Source organism: Bufo bufo, chromosome 8 (assembly GCF_905171765.1).
Source record: "Bufo bufo chromosome 8, aBufBuf1.1, whole genome shotgun sequence".
Classification (NCBI taxonomy): domain Eukaryota; kingdom Metazoa; phylum Chordata; class Amphibia; order Anura; family Bufonidae; genus Bufo; species Bufo bufo.
The window spans coordinates 162,709,756-162,730,512 of NC_053396.1; the positions used below are offsets into that span (position 1 = coordinate 162,709,756).

Here is a 20,757-nt window from a genome sequence, read left to right on the forward strand (position 1 = left end):
TCTGCCGCAAGTGTGAAAGTACCCTAAGGCTACTTTCACACTAGCGTTTTTCTTTTCCGGCATAAAGTTCAGTCACAGGGGCTCTATACCGGAAAAGAACTGATCAGGCATATCCCCATGCATTCTGAATGGAGAGCAATCCGTTCAGGATGCATCAGGATGTCTTCAGTTCAGTCATTTTGACTGATCCGGCAAAAGAGAAAACCGTAGCATGCTACGGTTTTATCTCCGGCGAAAAAAACGGAAGACTTACCTGAATTTTCCATATGAATTTATTAGTGCCGGATCCGGCATTCAAAATACCGGAATGCCGGATCCGTCCTTCCGGTCTGCGCATGCAGGACATCCGTTTGCATACAGTTTGCCTGATCAGGTAGTCAGTTCAGGCAACGGAACTGCCTGCCGGAATCAAACAACGCAAGTGTGAAAGTACCCTAAGGTGATGATGTTTGCATGCAAGGTAGCTTAAAACGCTTGTCAACATTTTCAAACCAGCACATGGATCTGAATATTTTTCTGATTGCATGTATTTAAATATTTAGGAAAGGCAGTGAGTTATTCAATAAAATCTATCTGTATAGCGTCACCTGCTGTTTATTCTATTCCCCCTTTCTCCGTCCACCTCAGTGGATGCACATGCTTAATTCCATCCTTTAACTGCCACCATGCACAACTTCTATGAAGGGAACCTGTCATCAACTTTATGCTGATCTCACTGAGGGCAGCATAAAATAGTGACCGATGCTCTGATGTCAGCGCTGTGTCCCTCATGAGCTAAAAGTAAGTGGTTGCTGAGAACCAGCATCATAATGATTGCAGCCCAGGCCTTGAAAAGAGTCAAATCTACCTGAGAAGAGTCCTGGTTATTCATAATCTCCTGCTCTCCTCGCCCATCTGCTGATGGTTGGCAGTTCTCTCCTAGAGAGAAAGGGAGAAAACTAGGTAGAAGACGGTCAGTCATCAGCAGGAGAGCAGGAAGTCATGAATAACCAGGACTCTTCTCAGGTGGACGGGACTCTTTTCCAGTCCCAGTCTGCAATGATTGTGATGTTGGTTCTCGGCAACCACTTTTAAATGCAAGACTGACAAAATCATCTCGCCTGTCTCTACTTTATGCTGCCTTTTAAGTAGCTGTGATAGTTGTATCCTGTGGAAACAAACCACAAAGACTCCAAGTACAATATGGCAAATAATCTTTATTCAATAATATAACTGCATGAAAACTTAGAGACCAGGCATCACACTTGTACTCCCCCAATAAGGATCAATACATGTTACCTGTATTCATGACAGGGAGCAGTGAGTCGGTGGCCACGCCATCTAGAGCATGCAAGGTAAATATTTTTATTTGAGGGCTCATGGGGGTTGGGGGTCTGATCTGAGGGCTCATGGTGATTTGGGGGTCTGATCTGAAATCTGATGACAAATATTTTTTTCTCATTTTCCTCCTCCAAATCCTAAGTGCGTCTTATAGTCTGAAAAATATGATAGAGATATATTTATATTTTATATATTAACCGGTTTCTGTTCCCTGCTTTTTCAAGTGTCCTGTTCCACTAGAGATCTGAGGTTTTGTAGCCCCAAGCATTCTTTATAAGAAGGACATTTTTATTTTTTTTTCTAGACGTCTGGCGTAGCAATTGAGCTTTCATGTGAGGCCTGCTGACCTTTCCCCTGACTGCCACCAAACCTTAAGTGCTCTTAATTGCTATTTAACCAAATCAGATTCAGCTTCCAACCAAAGAATGAATTCCTTTTAAAATGGGATTGTCCTAATCATAAACCTCCAAATGAGAACGTGTCAGGAGACTATAATGGGCGTCTGTATAGATGTTGCTCATTACAGCAGTGAGGGGATGTGACCTTGGCAGCTGGCGGCAGTTACTTATAGAGGTATTGTTGAAGTGAAAGCTGAGGGGGTTGTATGTACATATTTGGAGTACATTAGGATTCCAGCCGGGTAAATTGGGTTACCTCTCCCCTCTGTGGCAATATTTAGACAGCTATATACGGCTGTACTGTTGAACTAAATTTAGAGTTTCGATTAATGTAGATGGGCCTTCACTCTTACCTTCATACCTTTTTATGCCTGCTTCCCATAAAATTCGGAACGCTTTCTAATTTGCTTATCTTGCATTGTGCATCCAGCAAGCCTTTTCTGCTCCGCTGTGGTTTGCAGTAGGGATCTAACTCCACCTAGAGAAAAAAAATGAAGCATATTGCGCGTGCACACACATATAATTCTCCCTGCCTTCCTGTTACCAGCATATACTTATGTTGCCGGTTATATAGCTGCAATATGAGACTGAAAACCCCCCCACGCTGGTGTCTTGTTACTTTCGTCCCTTCATGTTTCCCTTTAATCTGCCCAGTTCAAGCTGCTAGTTGATGTTTTATTGTGTAGCGCCAGCTGTGGGGTTGGGTGAAGTTCTCATACACCTTGTCTCTTGGGAAAGCCGGCGCAGCACATGCACACACAATCCGAGGAATGACTGCTTCTGCTGCTCTGGCGTGAAATATCGGGCCACACCTTGCAGGTATTCATTTTGGGATCGAGTACCTGTATGTGCCTTAAAGGAGATCAAGTCCCCATCACTAAATGGAGTATTCTCAATTTTATTTTTATTTTTTTACTGTCTGTATGTTTAAGTGAATAAAATGAAAATGTTATACTTCCTATATATTAGCATTTATACATCTGTGATGTAGTCTCTGGAACCGCTGAGAATTAATTTCCTCCTGCAGCTCAGATTAGGATTTAGTTTGCATGGACATAGGTCATGCATAATTTAAATGGTTTGGCCACCTTTGGAGCGGGGGCAGACCTGCAAAGGGAAGCATACTTGCCTTCTTCTCGGCCTCAGTTGCCTCACTCACTCGGGATCTCTGCTGTCAACATCTACTTTGACGCTGCTGCTGCCAATTGCTGGCCTCAGAGGTGACCTCATCCCCTTTCATCATGTGACCAATTAATATGATGCAAGGAGAGTAGGGCAGCAATCGGCTGTAATGGTGTCAAAGCAGATGTTGACAGCGGGGGGGACCAGAGCAGGCAGCCAAGGCCGGAGAGTGAAGGAGCCCTGGGCCCAGTGCCAGAGAGCAGTTAAGTATGCTTCTCTTTGCAGGTCTGCCCAGAAGAAAGGGGGGTTACTAACCACCAACACCCAAAAGGTGGCCAACCGCTTTAAGGTGGCCATACATATTAGACTAAAGTTGATGAAAATGGGTAACTTTAACCATAATTTGTCAAGAGAGATCTGTGGACAAACAAAATCATTTTAGAACCAAGGACACAGTCATTGTCTAAATTGAAGTAGACCATGTTTGAAACTTTCGTCTAATAGACCACAAATGATCATTCATGGTTCGCCTGGTGTTATTGAACATGTATAGCCAGTTAGAACGACAGTGGTGGCCAGTTGTGGACTAAAAGGTATATGACTGAAAGATAGATCTGGTGAACAATGATTCTTTGCAAAGATTGTTTAGCGCTCATCCAACTTTTGTCTGTGTATGGCCACGTTTATACATACTGAATGGGTTACATGCTATACTTTTGATCTAATCCTAACGATCATAGGTAGATGACTTACAGCTGTCTTTCTCTTGTGAAGGCCCCCAGGGGAATATAATTATAACCCATCACATTCCTTTGGTTCTGGATGTGCTTCTTGGAGACCACCATGTCTGATTTTATAGTTTTACTACATCTACAGTTTCTGGTAAAACGGTTAGGAAGGGATCTTGCTCTTTTCCAATCTGCAAAGAACTAATGTCTACCTATTGTTTATGCCTTATGCTTTTTCAAGGGCCTTTTCCTCCGAATTTTACAGTGGTAGAGAAGCAAGTTGTCCCGTTTTTTTGTAAATTTTGGTTCACGGCATGCAAACCAGATGTAGACTTGCATTTTGTTGACAGAGTGGACATCAGTTTATTGGTAGAATAGTTCTGTTTCCAAAGACCTAGTTTCTGAAGTTATTTTACATAATTTTCAATTTTGACCACATAGAGAAGGAATAATGTCAGCAAGTCTGGAGGTAAATTGTTGGCATTGAAGTTCTCCCATCGCAATATTTATGGCATGTTGACAGGATATGCCACAAATATCTATAGGTTTGGGTTCCACCTCCGGAACCTGCTCCTGTCTCCAGAACGGGGCCTATGAGGTGAAGAGAGAGCAGCCGCACATGCGGGACACCCTCCATTCACCACTGTGGAGTTCCAAAAATACCTGAGCGCTGGCTCAGCTATTTCTATCAGTCCAGTTGCGGTGGCCACACTTGCTCAGCTTGCCTTCCATCAATTCCAATAGGACTTCCGAAAATAGCCACGCATGCTTGCTGGGCTATTTTCAGATGTCCCATAGCACTGAATGGAGAGTACACCACACATGCAGACATGGGTCCCTTCAAAGGACCCATTGGTCACACCTCTGGGACCTTCTCCTATCTGACTGGCATATCGTAGTGATATACCATAAATGTTGAGATGGGACAACCCCTTTAATTTTCTTTGCATCATGTTATCTATTAGAACACACAAACCATAGCAAACTATCAATTGGAGTCATTAAATAATTCTCCGGTTTCTCGCATGCATACTTGTTATGGTGCCCCCTTGTGTTTTTTTTATTCCCTCCCAGAACATCTACCCAGTATGTCCAGTGCCGGTGGTCAGACAAGCTTAGTAGGTTAATCAGATAGTCTGGATCCTCTTGTACATGGGTGGCAGAGTGATTGATTGCTTTTATTGTACAGGCCAGACTAAGATTTAGTGCAGTAGAAAAAGCATATTCTCGCTAGCACCTTACACATAAGGCTTTGTTCACATCTCTGGCAGCAGATCTGGCAAGGCTGTTCCAGCATTAGCAACTTTCCATATTTCGATGGATCCGGCATTGCTGAAATCTATAGTTCACCGTTGTAATAAGGTTCAGCATTAAACCGGCCGCTTTCCACCATAAATGCCGGGTTGCATTCAACGGTTTTTGGTCCAGCCAAAAGCCGGCATTTGTGGGTGCCATAACAAGAATATAACACATGAAACTCGTCAAACTTAGAAAAAAAATTATATATCCTAATTTCAGAAACTTGTGTTTTGTGTGATGGAACAGTAATCAATCATTGGGTTTGACTGGCATTTTTAAAAGTAGAACCTAAAGAGCTCCTAAGCTTTCCTACCTTGTCTGTTTAATGTTTGTAGAAAAATTGGGACAAATGGGAGTCATCTCAGAAAGTTGCAGTAGTGACATGTATGCTATATCTGGAGCCAAAAAGTAGGAAACATCTGACAGGAACCAGCACCCTTAAAAATGTACTAGGTGAGCCGATGTTTAGAGAGGACCTGTCACCTCTTCTGACATCTGTTTTAGAAGCTACTTGCGTTCCCCAAGTAATTAAAGTTCTGGAGCATCTATTCTTCTGACTGATCTGCTATTCCTTTGTTATTCCTTCCAAAATTTATGAATGAATCGCTAGCATATTGCAGTGAAGGTCCACCTGGGTGTTACGAGTTGGGGATCTGTCTCTGCACGGTCTGACATTATCCAATCGGTGCTGCCAGTGGCTCAACTAACACCTTTTCTAGAGGTGCTTGTTCCTGGCAGATCTTTCCTACTTTTTGGCTCCAGATATAGTGTATATGCTGCTACTGCAACTTTTTGAGATGACTCCGATTTGCCCCAATTTTTCTACAAATCATCTAACCGAGAGAAACCTTTGGTTTTATTGTATGGAATAGAAGAGTAGAGACATATATCTCGCTTTATTTTATTTTCAAATAATAATGTATTGTAGCATTGTGAGCCAGCAGAAGTTTTCTTGGTGTCCCGAGAGGGAGGCAAGGTATGATTTGTCATTCTTGAGTTCTTGGTGTGACTGTCATACACTGGACTTGTGTTGATGTAGTGATTTAATGAGTGTAGTGTATTTGTCGCGCTGCCATAAAACATGTTTTTACAGCACGGCTAAAACGGGAAAGTAATCCTCTGTGTGTGTGTTTGTGTGTAGGACTTTGTTCGAATGACTTGCAACAGAGGTGTTAATTTATGGAACTGAAAAGTCCAGACGGCGCAAGCCAACATCCATTTCTCTTTTCAGGCAAAGAGAGAACTTCTTCTTGTCTTTGTGTTTTTCTTTATGACACTGACTTCGCTTCTTCATTCATATTTGCAGATTATACTTAAAGATGCGGTAGCTATACCGTGTATAACCTTAAAGAGGTTGTGCAAGAATCGGGGAGGGTGGTTTGCAAACACTGCAGGTACACCCTCCCCCCCCCAACTAGTTAACACCCCCCTGTACACTTACTGCAGACTGCTAGCAAATCATTCATAACTTTTTAGCAGGGATAATAAAGGAATGGCACAACATAGAGCCATAAGACTATGTGCTCCAGAATTATTACATGGGGTATGTATGTAGATATTAAAACGGGCATGTCAGGAGCGGTGATTGGCTTGAAGCGGTGAAGACTTATAGAACACCACCATTTTTTAGATAAATGTTTGTATGGTGTTTTCTTTTGACTTTATATATTTTAATTGTATTTATTTTTGCTTTTGTGGCTTTGTTCCAATACCTGCACACATTAGAACTAGCCTATTTTAGGACTTCAGTGTTTTTTCATTTATTTAGCATTTCCTGTTTATAACCCCTATGTGAATAATCTAGAACGTGGTCAAATGCATCGCCCACTGTTCATATTTCGAATATATATTTCTCATAGATCTTAATTTAGGAGTTTAATTTTCAAAACCACAGTGGACTTTTAGCGATGGAAAATGCAATCTGTCTTCCCGAGATGCACCCTCCGCCCCTCTACATTTGACAGGGCAAGGGTGGTATTACACGAATATAAATATATATATATATATATATATATATATATATATATATATATATATATATATATATATATTTTTTTTTTTTATTTTGTCAAACCACAGCCCTGACTTTTTGGTGTAGAGCAATTTCCAGATGATTGTGTCGCTGCACAAATTCCGAACATTCTCTAAGAAACCCCACTTTTCTCATTCAGGCAGCAAATATCGCTTGTTATGGGGTTTTATTTTTAGTAACTTTGTTTTAGATTGTACTGATTTCATATGCACAGGAAGGAACTTTCTTGGAGCTGTAGTTCACATTTATGCAGCAAATATGTGAGAATTGCTGATTATTTGTATTGGCTAGCATTTTTTAAAGAGGTTAACTGGTTTCCAAAAATAAAAAAAAATTATTTGCTGTGTCTTTAAAAGTTATACAGTTTTTGAAAATAATTTCCATCAAGGTCTCATCAGTTTCAGTATCTCTGCTTGCTGTCAGTGAATGGTAACCTTCGTTGTTCGCTTCCACAGGAAGACTATCTGACCTGGTTCACAGAGCTCTGATACATGTAGCAAGCAGTGCGATCCATTGTTCTTTCACGTACGGTTTGCGTTATTGTTGGCAGCACACCCCATGTTTAGAAAGATGCGATCATTAATAAATGAGTGTTTGATCGCTTGCTGTTTGATCGCTGGGCATGTTTACATGTGGCAGGAACGAACACGCACGTTTGTCAGAGTTTTAGGCATTTTTGGTAACGCAGGCTAGCCTTTTGGGCAAAGCGGCTGGATTCCTGACCGACACCTGCAAGACTTCATTTTAATTTCCTGAGATCTGTCAGGGTTGGTATATATTTGAAAACAGATCTAGCATAGCTGCCCTGAATAAAGGGAAGCCAGGATGTTAAAGAGGGCCTCTAACTTCTCCTGACATGTGTTTTAGCAACTACTTGCACTCCCCGTGTAATAAAGATTCTGGAGCATCTAGTCTTGTGACTATAATGAGCCTTTCCTTTATTATTCCGGCTCAAAGTTATGAATGAATTACTTACAAGGTCCAGGTGGGGGTTAGCATTTGGGGGTGAGTCCCTGCAACACTCCCAACTAGTGACACTTATCTGGACCTTCATTGCAAACTGCTAGTAATTGATTTATAACTTCTAGAAGGAATAGCACATTATAGAGTCCTAATAATAGATGTTCCAGAATTATTGCATGGGGAAAGCAAGGAGTTACTAAAACAGACTTGTCAGTAGAGGTTACCGGAAATGCATCTGTCAGCAGTTTTGTACCTATGACACTGGCTGACCGGTTACATGTGCACTTGGCAGCTGAAGACATCTGTGTTGGTCCCATGTTCATATGTGTCCGCATTGCTGAGAAAAATGTTGTTTTAATATATGCAACGGGGGCGTTACCATTACACCTAGAGGCTCTGCTCTCTCTGCAACTGCTCTTTGACAGGGCCAGGCAGTGACAACATCTTAATGCCAGCCTGGTCCTGTCAATCAAAGTGTGGCAGCTGCAGAGAGAGCAGAGCCTCTAGGTGTAATGGTAACGCCCCCGTTGCTCCTAGAACCTCATTTCCATATATTAAAACATAATTTTCTCAGCAATGCGGACACATATGAACATGGGACCAACACCGATGTCTTCAGCTGCCAAGTGCACATGTAACAGGTCAGCCAGTGTCATAGGTACAAATCTGCTGACAGTGCATTAGCGGCTTACATTTTGGTCTGGTTAAGTACCTGTCAACCAAACGCCACCATAGATACATGTCTTCAGTGTTGGCAGAGGGGTAATAAGCCACTGCCATACACATCTGGTCTCCTCCAGAATAAAAGGATTACGCATGTTGAATGTCAACAGCCCAGTCCTCCTCTCCCCCCTACATTTGCCATTGGAGGAGAGTGAGGAGGCCCTTCAAACACATTAGATGTTCAGCCGATGTACTTCTAATGTGTATGGCCAGCTGCACACTGACGGGGGGTACATTGCTGTTAACCCTTCTTTAATTGTTTTTCTTAGACATATGGTAATTGGTAAGTCAAACTATATTCTGGTCCTTTTTCTAAAAGAAATGTTTTTTTTTCTTCCATCATAGAATTTTTTAAAGAACTTCTTAAGAATGCGGAATCATCACTGAATGACATGTTTGTGAGGACTTATGGGCGATTGTACATGCAGAACTCAGAACTTTTTAAGGACTTCTTTGTGGAGCTGAGGAAGTACTACGTCGGAGGGAACGTAAACTTGGAAGAAATGATCAATGACTTCTGGGCTCGGCTGCTGGAGCGCATGTTCCCGCTATTAAACCCACAGTATCACTTCACCGATGAGTATCTGGAGTGTGTCAGCAAGTACATTGACCAGCTTAAACCATTTGGAGATGTACCACGTAAGCTTAAGCTCCACGTGACCCGTTCCTTTGTGGCAGCCCGCACCTTTGCACAAGGTCTAGCCATGGCCAGGGATGTGATCAACAAGGTGTCCATGGTAAGAGCTTTTACTTTTCTGCCTTGGCAGTCTTCAGATATTATTGGCATTGGTTCCTGTACATGTCAGCGGATTGCTTCTTCTCGTGACTCATTCCATCGAATGACTGCTGCTCTGTGCACAGATTGTTAGGTTCATGGAATTGGCCTGGCACAGATATACAGAGACCACACACGCTCGCCAGCTATACGTATGGCAGTGTTAGAAAAGGAGAACTTTGTGCTGTAGGCAGGTTCTGTTCCGTAAAATTAGTTATTATTATTAGACATGGCAGCAAAAAACGTTAGCATTTTTTTTGCTGACAACTTATGGGTGAAGCTTTTTGATTTAAATAGTTTATAGCATGGAACATACGAGCGTCCTTCTTTTTCCCTATAACTGTGCAAAGATGATCAGTTTTAAATTTAAAGGGGTTTTCCGGGAGTTCAATATTGATGACCTATGATGGTGTTATGCGGATAATCGATTGCTCACTGAGCGCTCCGGTGTATATTCTCAGGGTGCATTTGTACCCGTGTTATCCGCATAACACCATCATAGTGCGGCAATATAATCATTTGTGCCCCCTTCAGATGCGATTTTGGTGGATGCAACGTTATATCCAAACGCAAAGGTTGCCGCCAATATAAGTAACTACCCACCCGAAAATACATTGGAATGCACACTAGTTAGTGTGAAAAAACCCTTACCAACAGGTTAGGCGGGGTTCTAGTAGCAACCACTGACTTGTTATATACCAATTGAATATAGGACTATTGCAACTTGCAATATTTTTTTGCGATTTTTCGGATGTAACGTTACATCAAAGGATGCAGATGTCGGCCATTCAACACTGATATCAGTTGAAAAGGACATTATCTGTTGTAACGTGAATTTGCTTCTTATTCCCAGCTAGTTTTACAGTGTGTTTGAGTTTTATTCTATTTTAGAGTGTATTTTATTCCATTTTATTGTACCTATACCCTATATTAAATATTGTGGTTGAGTGCTTGCCTATCCATTCAAATTTTAGTGTTTATGTATTGAATAGGGTGATTCAATCTTAGGTTGAAGCACCTATCCATAGCTATAGGGGGGTGAGACACTCTATCGACTTCCTTTCAATAAATCTGCAGCTTGTCAATTTAAGTTGCGGATACCCGCCGCAGATTTCATCCTTTGCAATACAGAAGGTGAAATCTGCGACGCATCCACAGTGTTTCCTCACCAAAATCTTCAGAGGACTCGATACATGTGGTCCTCTCCGACGGTGTGCAGGATTGGCATTTTCATAGAAATGTATGTAAAGCTCGTAGGACAGCTCCAGTCATGTATACTTCTGTTGGAATATGCAGCCGTCTTCTTCCAGGCATTGTATGTCAGAAATCACAACCTACCTAAGGTCAGCATCGGGACAGGACCTGCTGTTTGCATTAGCCGTGGACTACAATGGGGCACATTTGCACTGTAAAAAAAATCCCATGATGCTGCTTGTATAACGTCCATAGACACACCTATGCCATCAGAGATCTGAGGATCTGAGCCCAGGATCTTGCTAATTAAACATTGCTAAAGTCTTGAAGAGACTCCAAGCCTGCGAGCTGCTTGAGGGCACATGTGCAGGATGTATCTGGCTACAAAAATGTTCTGTATTTCAGGCGTGTGCAGATTTATTTTTATAGAACTGCAATCATTGTAAGATGCTGAAGCCTTTCCCCTGGATAGTATAGCGATTTTTTTTAGTTTTTATGAGTTCTGTTAAGAATGGTGGTTGCATTCACATTGCCTATTGAAAGGTGGCCTATCTTTAGGGTATGTGTGATCGTGGGGGATCCAGCCACTGAGGTTGAGCGTCTAGGAAGCCCCTTTAAAGGGGATTTGTCACCTCTGCTGACATGTCATTTTTAGTAACTACTTTACTTTAATTCTTCATGTAATATCAATTCTGGAGCAGAAGTGGGCCAGCCCTCCGGACAATGATTGACAGTTCCCCCCCCCCCCCCCCCCCCCTTACACAAAAGAATTACAACTGTCAGTCATCATCTGGACATCGGCGCATAGGTCTTGTCTCGTCATCGAACTCGTCTCCTGCAGCTCTAGCGCTTTGGACTCGTCTCCTGCAGCCATAACACATTGCTTACATATTTCAGTGATACCACATATTCATCCCAAATTTGGACGAATATTTGAGAGCAGTATTTGTACTGCCGAACATCTGCCGAATAAATTGATTCCAGGACATCCGTCCTGTTTGTCATTCAGGCCTAATTTTAGATTAAAAAAAAAAAAATGTTCTATAAACATGTTTTGGGTGTAGGAATTTACGCGTATAATGAAAAATGAGGGATAATACGAGTCTGCTGATCCTTAGAAGTCTAACGTTGCCTTTGGAGGCACTTTTTTTTTAAGATTAGGTCTGTCTAATACCTCATTTGCCGTGCTATCTTTTTTTTTTTCCAGCTCATATTTTGGGAGATATCATTTTGGCCTCTTTCACACAAGCGTATTTGCAATCTATAGATGTGGTGCATATTTTATGTACCAGAATCGCTGCTAATGTTAATAAATATGGGCATCTAATTTCTGTTGGTATTTAAAATCTGCAGCATGTCAGAGTTTTGTACGTATTTGCCTCCAAATACGCCCATCATATTCTATGGAAGCGGGTCAAAAAGGAAGGAATATGCAGTAAATCCAGATGAATTACTGATGGCAATCTTGATGGTATATCATCCGGAATCTGTGCTTATTCCAGAGTCAGAATATGGACGGATTTCTATACGACTACTTCCTACCTTTTCCGTACTTTTATTAGTTCATGTTAATTTTAAGGGGCGATTTTGCTTTAGACATCCCATATTAGATGCATACTGCACTAACTGTGGTCATGCCACATTTGTGCCCAGTGCACTACTGATCACAGTGGAAGATCATTGACTTCAGGGTGTCTTGTAAGGCCTTATTCGTATGTCAGTGAATCGGACATGTGCACACGTATACATTTTAACGTTTCTATTCAGATACTGTGGGTCGGTGGAAAAACAATGGAGACATGCCTTACTTTGGTCTGTGGTGTGGACCAAACAAGCCGCATAGGTCAGTCACAGAAATTGTTGGAAATAGCAGAGGAAAAAAGTCCTGCATGCAGGACTTTTTTTCTCTGCTAAAAAACGGAAATGGAATGGACCCTATTATAGTCGATAGGTTCCGTTTGTGTCAGTTAGGCCTCATGCACACGAACGTTTTTTTTTTTTAAGGTCCGCAAAAACGGCGTCCGTAGGTCCGTGATCCGTGACCGTTTTTTCATCCGTGGGTCTTCCTTGTTTTTTGGAGGATCCACGGACATGAAAAAAAAGTTGTTTTGGTGTCCGCCTGGCCGTGCGGAGCCAAACTGATCCGTCCTGAATTACAATGCAAGTCAATGGAAACGGTTCAGCACCTGAGGGGTTAATTGTGCGGATTACAGCCCCCTGTAAGAGATCGGGTGCTGCCAGGCAGCAGGGGGCAGTCATGTACACAGTTCAAAGTATATTCTAACTAGAAGCGTCCCCATCACTATGGGAACGCCTCTGTGTTAGAATATACTGTCGGATCTGAGTTTTCACAAAGTGAAAACTCAGCTCTGAAAAAGCTTTTATGCAGACGGATCTGCGGATCCGTCTGTGTGAAAGTAGCCTACGGCCACGGACGCGGATGCCAATCTCGTGTGCATCCGTGTTTTTTCACGGACCAATTGACTTGAATGGGTCCATGAACCGTTGTCCGTCAAAAAAAATAGCACAGGTCCTATTTTTTTGACGGACAGAAAACACTGATCACGGATGCGGCTGCAAAACGTTGCATTTTCCGATTTTTCCACGGACCTATCGAAAGTCAATGGGTCCGTGAAAAAAACTGAAAACGGTCGTGTGCATGAGGCCTTATATGCTGAATGTGGCACTTCCGTTATTTCCGTTCTTCTACTCCTTTAAATGGATTGGCCATGCAGACATACGAACACGGAATGCACACTGAGGCATAACCGTTTTCTTTGTGGCCTCATTAAAGTGAATAGTTCTACATACAGAAAAAAACAGAACGGACACAGAAAAAAAATACGTTTGTATGCATGAGCCCTTAGGCAGTTCACCAGTCCAGGGACATTTGACCGACATTTATCTGATGTGTGTGAGCATAGGAGAATAACCTGATCAGCTCCTAGTCTAGGTTTGGATGAATTGGTTGACGTCATCTACATCAGCCAACAAGTAATGATTATTAGGTCACTTTAAATGACTAAAGATTGTATACCACACATAGGACTCCTGCCACGTACAATGCTACATTGTGAAATCTGCAAATGGTATTCATTGTTTGATCTTCAGCATCTAACTTTTCTGTCCGCTGCATCAATTTACAGTTTATTTTTGTGAGCCGCTGATTGTAGCTGCAGAGTATGTTAAATAAACCCATATGTTTTATGAAATCTGTAAAAGTAAGGAGGGCAAATGACCTAAAAATCACTCAATATAGTCGTAGGAAGAAATTAGTCATTGGCTGCACAGATGTTAATTGTACTTGCCTAAAAAGCGCAAAATCCTGTAAAATGTCAAACGTCTTCAATCCTTCTTTACACATTGGCTTTATAGTGTTGCAACTGGGGGACGTGAAGGAGTTAATGATTATGCCTCCCGTTGCCCAAAGTCATAATTAGTCAGTTCCCTTTGTTCCCACTTGTAGAGCAGTCATGGGGCAAGGTGTTGAAACTCTGAATAGTGTGACTCAGACCAGTGAGTCACCAGGGAAGCATCCTGTGTAAATCCACGCTAAATTGCCTTACCTGATACCTCCTCCCTCGCTAAAAGTCTGACACTTTCTGGATTTAAACTCAAAATACTAAAAAGTTAGGAGCTTCCTAGTCATCTTTGGGTTGTAGGACCTGACTGAAGAAAACTTTGCCGAGGATCTAACGTCTTTGTATTTTCATAGCCTTGGCAAATATGTTTGGATCTAGATGTTCTAGAAGCAATTGATGAAATCTGTGAAGATTCTCCATAGAGAGCCAAGTGTGTATCACAGAGGTGTACCAAGATGTTGCGCGTTTTTCGAGTCAGTTAGGCCACTCCTGACTTTTTAGTGGACAGAAAGAACCTGAAAAGAACACCCAAAATCTAGACCCTAGGCTTATGCTGGTGACACATGTAGTCCATGTCTCCCTGAGGACAACGTTCTACAGGTGATGTCTATGTATCAAAGAGGTTTGTCCAGGGTCTGATATTTTTCTAGAACAGGGATCGGCATCCTTCGGCACTCCAGGTGTGGTGAAACTACGACTTCCAGCATGTACACTTGCTTGGCTGTTCTCAGAACTCCCATAGAAGTGAATGGAGCATTCTGGGAGTTGTAGTTTCACAACAGCTGGAGGTTGCTGACCCCTGTTCTGGAACCAGCGCCACACGTTTCCACGGGCTGTGCAATACCAGACACATCCCAGGGAAGTCCATGTAGGATACAGCCAATATGCTGTGGTTTTGTCATGGTGAAATTGCTTGCGGAAAATCTCGGGTAGCAGTAAAGTGGATGTAATCTTAAAAAATTTCCATCCACGGATTGGTGAAAATATCTGCAATGGAATTCGCACATAGCTTGACCTGCTTTAAAGCCACAACGTGTCCATTTATGCTGTGGATTTCCGTATAGATTTCACCCTTTGAAATGAAATCTGCCTCAAAATCTGCAAGTAACATGTACAGATTTTTCTGCGCATTCGTTGTGGCTCCTGATACCCAAACACGGCTCATGGACTAGGGTTGTCACAATACCAAAATTTTGATTCGATCTCGATACCATAAAAAATGATTGCGATACTCGATACCACGTGAAAGAAAAAACTCCAAAAAAGCTGCGTGCATTTCCGCATTTCATTGGATGTCCGGCCCATAATCAAACAGTCCTATCCTATTTTTTGTGGGGACAAGGTGGCTAAAATATGGTGAATCGCACAGTTTTTTTTTTTTTCTGTTGCGGCGTTCAACACATAGGAGATATTTTTAAATATTTTAAGTTTGGACTTTTCGGACGTGGCGATAGGTAATATGTTTATTTATTGTTTATATATTTTATATGTGAAATTGGGAAAGGGGGTGATTTTATACTGTAACCGATCGTAGCCCCAGGATTACACTGCTGGAGCTCCGATCACAACTGCCACTGTACCACCAATGAAGAGGGGGGAGGGCACTGCCACCAATGATTTAATACTGAGGGGGTTGGGCGCACTGCGCCACCAATGTTTTTAAACCATTAATACAAATACAGGAGGCGGGTGCCGGCTATGTGATTCTGCTGCCGGCACCCGCCTCCTGGATCTGTATTAATGGATTACTTATCTTCATTGGTGGCCACAGCCCCTCCCCTCCTCGTCCCCTCCTCGTCCCCTCTCTCTCCTCATTGGTGGCAGCAGCAGCACAGGGGGAAGGGAGATACTGCTTACTTCTCCCCTGTGCTGCTGAGGGAACATGTTCTCTAATACTAGGCTGTGCAGTAGCGCAGCCTAGTATCGGTAAATGGCAAATCCCCGGTATCGATAGTGGTACAAAAGTATCGATTGGGTATCGATATTATGATACCCGGTGCAACCCTAGTACATGGTGATAATGAAGTGAATGAGATACGTTATGTAAAGCAGATCAATAGGAGTGGAGGAGTGAACAAACAGTTGTAGCAGTAAATTTTTGTAGCAATTATAGATAAGGAGAGTGAAAGTTTTATTGTCCTCTAATAGATATTCAGTTCTTGAATGTAATGAAGATGTCCTAGGGGCACATTCCTTAAGAGATGTAGAAGGACATAAATCCATGAGACGCGTTCATTCCTGATCTGAGCTTGTCAAAGGTTCTCCGGAGCTTGTATTTCCAGATTTGAAATTCATGTCTGTGATGTTGTAGTCTCTGTTGCAAAAGTGTTTTTGGTACGGGCAGACCTTTCCTGTCTTCTGTTATTGTGTGGCGATGAGAGTTCAATCTTATTCTTAGGCCCCTTTCACACGGGCGAGTATTCCGCGCGGGTGCAATGAGTGAGGTGAACGCATTGCACCCGCACTGAATACGGACCCATTCATTTCTATGGGGCTGTGCACATGAGCTGTGATTTTCACGCATCACTTGTGTGTTGCGTGAAAATCGCAGCATGCTCTATTTTGTGCGTTTTTCACGCAACGCAGGCCCCATAGAAGTAAATGGGGCTGCGTGAAAATCGCAAGCAAGTGCAGATGCGGTGCAATTTTCACGCACGGTTGCTAGGAGACGATTGGGACCCGATCTTTATTTTCCCTTACAACATGGTTATAAGGGAAAATAATAGCATTCTGAATACAGAATGCATAGTACAATAGGGCTGGAGGGGTTAAAAAAAAATATTATTTAACTCTCCTTAATCCACTTGTTCGCGCAGCCGGCATCTCTTCTGTCTTGTTCTGTGAGGAATAGGACCTTTGATGACGTCACTACGTTCATCACATGGTCCGTCACATGATCCATTACCATAGTAAAAGATCATGTGACGGACCATGTGATGAGCATAGTGACGTCATCAAAGGTCCTATTCCTCACAGAACAAGACAGAAGAGATGCCGGCTGCGCGAACAAGTGGATTAAGGTGAGTTAAATTATTATTTTTTTAACCCCTCCAGCCCTATTGTACTATGCATTCTGTATTCAGAGTGCTATTATTTTCCCTTATAACCATGTTATAAGGGAAAATAATTACATCTACACAACCTTGAACCCAAACCTTATCCGGACACGCTCGTGTGAAAGAGGGCTTAGCTTTTGACCAGTTTCACCAACAGGAACAACAGAACTTTCACACTCCTTATCTAGAAGTCTACTTTCACACTGGCGTTTTGGCTTTCCGTTTCTGAGATCCGTTCAGGGCTCTCACAAGCGGTCCAAAACGGATCAGTTTTGCCCTAAAGCATTCTGAATGGAAAAGGATCCGCCCAGAATGCATCAGTTTGCCTCCGTTCCGTCTCCATTTCGTTCTGGAGGCTGACACCAAAACGCCTCTTGCTGCATTTTGGTGTCCGTGCCCAACGGATCCGTCCTGACACACAATGTAAGTCAATGGGGACGGATCCGTTTTCACTGACGCAATCTGGCACAATAGAAAACGGATCCGTCCTCCATTGACATTCAATGGTGTTCAAGACGGATCCGTCTTGGCTATGTTAAAGATAATACAAACGGATCCGCTCTGAACGGATGCATGCGGTTGTAATATATGAACGGATCCGTCCATAAAGGATCCGCACAAAACGCGAGTGTGAAAGTAGCCTAATTACTAAAACAATTTACTGCTACAGCTGTTTGTTCCTCCTTCCACGCCTACCTCATTATTCCTATGTACTTTGCTGTATAAATAAGCGCAACTTTAGGTCTGGTCTTAGAACATGCCTGAGGAAGAGGCCTGAATAGTCTTGAAAGCTTGCAATTGTGGCATCATCTTTTCAGGTAGCCATTAAAATGTATCAACCACTGAGGAATCTCAACTTCTTTTTTATCTTTCGTGACGGTTGATACATTTGGTGCACCTTTAAGTTGAGATGTTGCGCCACTTTCTAGATAGTCTTTTTACGGGAGTAAGATTGAGAACATTTTTTGAGATATTTCAAAAAGTCTCAGTTGCTACATCTGGCTTAAATCAGCTTGACGGCCTAATCGCACCCTCTTTCCCACCCACTTTTAAAAACCGGAGTAAAGTAAAAATGCAATACGTCTCAATATAATTGCACAAATAAGCCCAAAAAGTCGCAAAGCCCTGTTTTTAAAGACAGAATTTTGGAGTGCTGCACTGGACGGATTCCCCCAAGAGTCCCTGCATGCAAAATGACAGATCCAGCTTCTGATGATATTGGGGACTTCCAAGCCTGAGAATTACATGAATGGAAAGCTTTGGCTATCATGCAGAATGTATAGCCAGCCACGGGCTGCATGTGATCTATGCGCAAAGGTAAGAACTTATCAGATACATTTCCAAGGAACCCAAATTTGAAGTCAAATAGCAGATGCCTACATATGGAGCTGATTTAGCTTCTTCGGCACTTTCGTCATTACAGAATGCTTGTTTTGCTAGGAAATTAGGGAGGGGGAGAGCCAGAAACACAAAAAATTCAAGAATGATCATGAAGTGGAATTTGTGCGCGCTGGTATTTTAGACATTAACTCCTCATCTGCCGGGCCATTTCATACTGAAATTAGGCTAAGCGGACCTTGAGCAGTTGGGTTCTCAGGCCAGAGTGTCTACGTTGTCCATGCTGTCTGAGACGTGCCGCTACACCTATGTCCTATCGTAGATGTACTGCAGAGTTCTCCGCTCCACTGCAATGGGACAAGTTCAGGGACCGCATTCAGTCTAGACAAAAGGAGTCGGGACTTTCCAGTTTGGCCCAGCAGGCTTTCGGGATTACAGGGCTCAGAAACCAGTTTAAATCTTGTGCATGCTTATTTTATAGAGCCTCTAATCCAGCTAAAAGGATGCTAAAACGACCTTGAAAACGGCAAAGGCATATGCTGGTGGCAGATAACGTGTGTGACCCATTAGGTCAGACCAATCGCTGTAGTCTTTAGGAGGTTGTCAAACCAGCTTGAGTCAGCATGCACTGGTCCAACCAAGGCAATACCTACAAAAAGCCTCATTCACACGTTCGTGTCCGTGCTCAAATCTGTGAGAAGGTGGTCACAGCGGCAGTAAACTGAAAATAGATTACAGATCTATATGGGGCGTCTTGTCATTTGAGTTGACTGCCACAGAAGGACAAGATTTTGTATTTCATTTTCAATAGCAGAAGAAAAACAGTAGAGTTAAAAAAAAAAAATACCTTTTTCTGAAGAAAGCAGCCGTTGTCCCTTGAGAGAGGAGACTGATTTCCTCTGGGAATTGGTACAAATGCTGTCATGACAGCATTACTCATATGTCATAAGTATAGTATGTCAAAATGAAGCGGGCAGATATTTTGGCCCATGTCCACGATAGGGTTGCCTCGGGTATCGAAATATCGATACCCAATCAATACTTTTGTACTGGTATCGATTCAATACCGGGATTTGCCATTTACCGATACTAGGCTGCGCAGTCTCTCCTTTCCTCCTGTGCTGCTGCTACCAATGAGGAGAGAGGAGGAGGTGGGGAGGGGTTAACTGCCGCTGATTGCAGCTCCCTGTCATAGTGGCCGGGTGCTGGCTGTGTGATTCTGCCGCCGGCACCCGCCTCCTGTATTTGTATTAATGGTTTAAAAACATTGGTGGCGCAGTGCACTCCCCCCAGTATTAAATCATTGGTGGCAGTGGCCACAGGGTCGCCTCCCTCCTCTTCATTGGAGGCGCAGTGGCAGTTGTGATCGGAGCCCCAGCAGTGTAATCCTGGGGCTCCAATCAGTGACCATGGCAGCCAGGACACTACTGAAGCCCTGGCTGCCATGGTAAGCTCCCTGCTGCTGTGTGTACTATGCACAGGGCAGCAGGGAGAGTGTGAAGTCCTATTCACTATAATAGAGCTCTATCAGGGTGAATAGGACAAGGGAAACCCTTTGAGGACCATAAGATTACAGTCGTCAATATAAAAAGAATTATATTTTTTTCCCTTTTTAAGAATGTATTTGAACAATAAATAAAGCTAGATCCATTTGTTGATGAGAACTAATATTTTGACTCAAACAAAAAAATTAAGTATTTTAAGTTCTTAATCATATGATACAGGCAATTAAAAACATGGGACAAATACGTCCCTTCCTTGGTCCTCAAAGTGTTAAAAGATCCCAGGTTCTAGCCCCTAAGGGGGGAAATGGTTATTAAATAAAAAGTAAAAAAAAAAAAAAAACACAACAAAATATTAAGTATAAATCACCCCCTTTCCCAATTTTACATATAAAATATATAAACTAATAAATAAACATTACATTTCGCCACGCTCAAAGTCCAAACTATTAAAATATTTAAAAAAATCTCTTATGCGGTGAACGCTGTAACAGAAAAATTTAATAAAAAACTGCGAGATTCGCCATTTTTTTAGTCACCTTGTCACCCCAGAAAATAGTATAGGACTGTTCGATTATGGGTATGGTATTGAGTATCGCAATATTTTTTTATGGTGTCGAGATCAAATCAAAATTTTGGTATCGCACTGACAACCCTACCATGTACGGTACTTTGGTGTATAAATATGTGAATCTTCAGATATTGTCTTAAAAGATGCCTAAGGAAGAGGCCTGAATAGTCCTGAAAGCTTGCAATTGTCTGATGTTTTCAGCTAGCCGTTATTAAAGTGGGCGTGGTTACCTTGACTTGAAGCAAGGAGGCCGCTCCCCCCCTGACTTCAAGCCTGACTGGAAAATAGCGCGGACGGAGGCTAAAAGAACGTTTTACTTCTGCCTCATCAGAATGCAGTAAGAAAATAATCATTCACTGCCGGCTACTTGAAGG

General features: G+C 42.4%; 1 protein-coding gene across 1 annotated transcript in view; it reads left to right on the forward strand.

The window, feature by feature from the left end:
• The window catches only part of GPC4 (glypican 4), a 107,749-nt gene that overhangs the window by 52,438 nt on the left and 34,554 nt on the right, over positions 1-20,757 (forward strand). Inside the window, exon 3 of the mRNA XM_040442494.1 lies at positions 8,931-9,322. Coding sequence (XP_040298428.1) covers positions 8,931-9,322 — 392 coding nt within the window. The remainder of the gene's footprint in view (positions 1-8,930; positions 9,323-20,757) is intronic.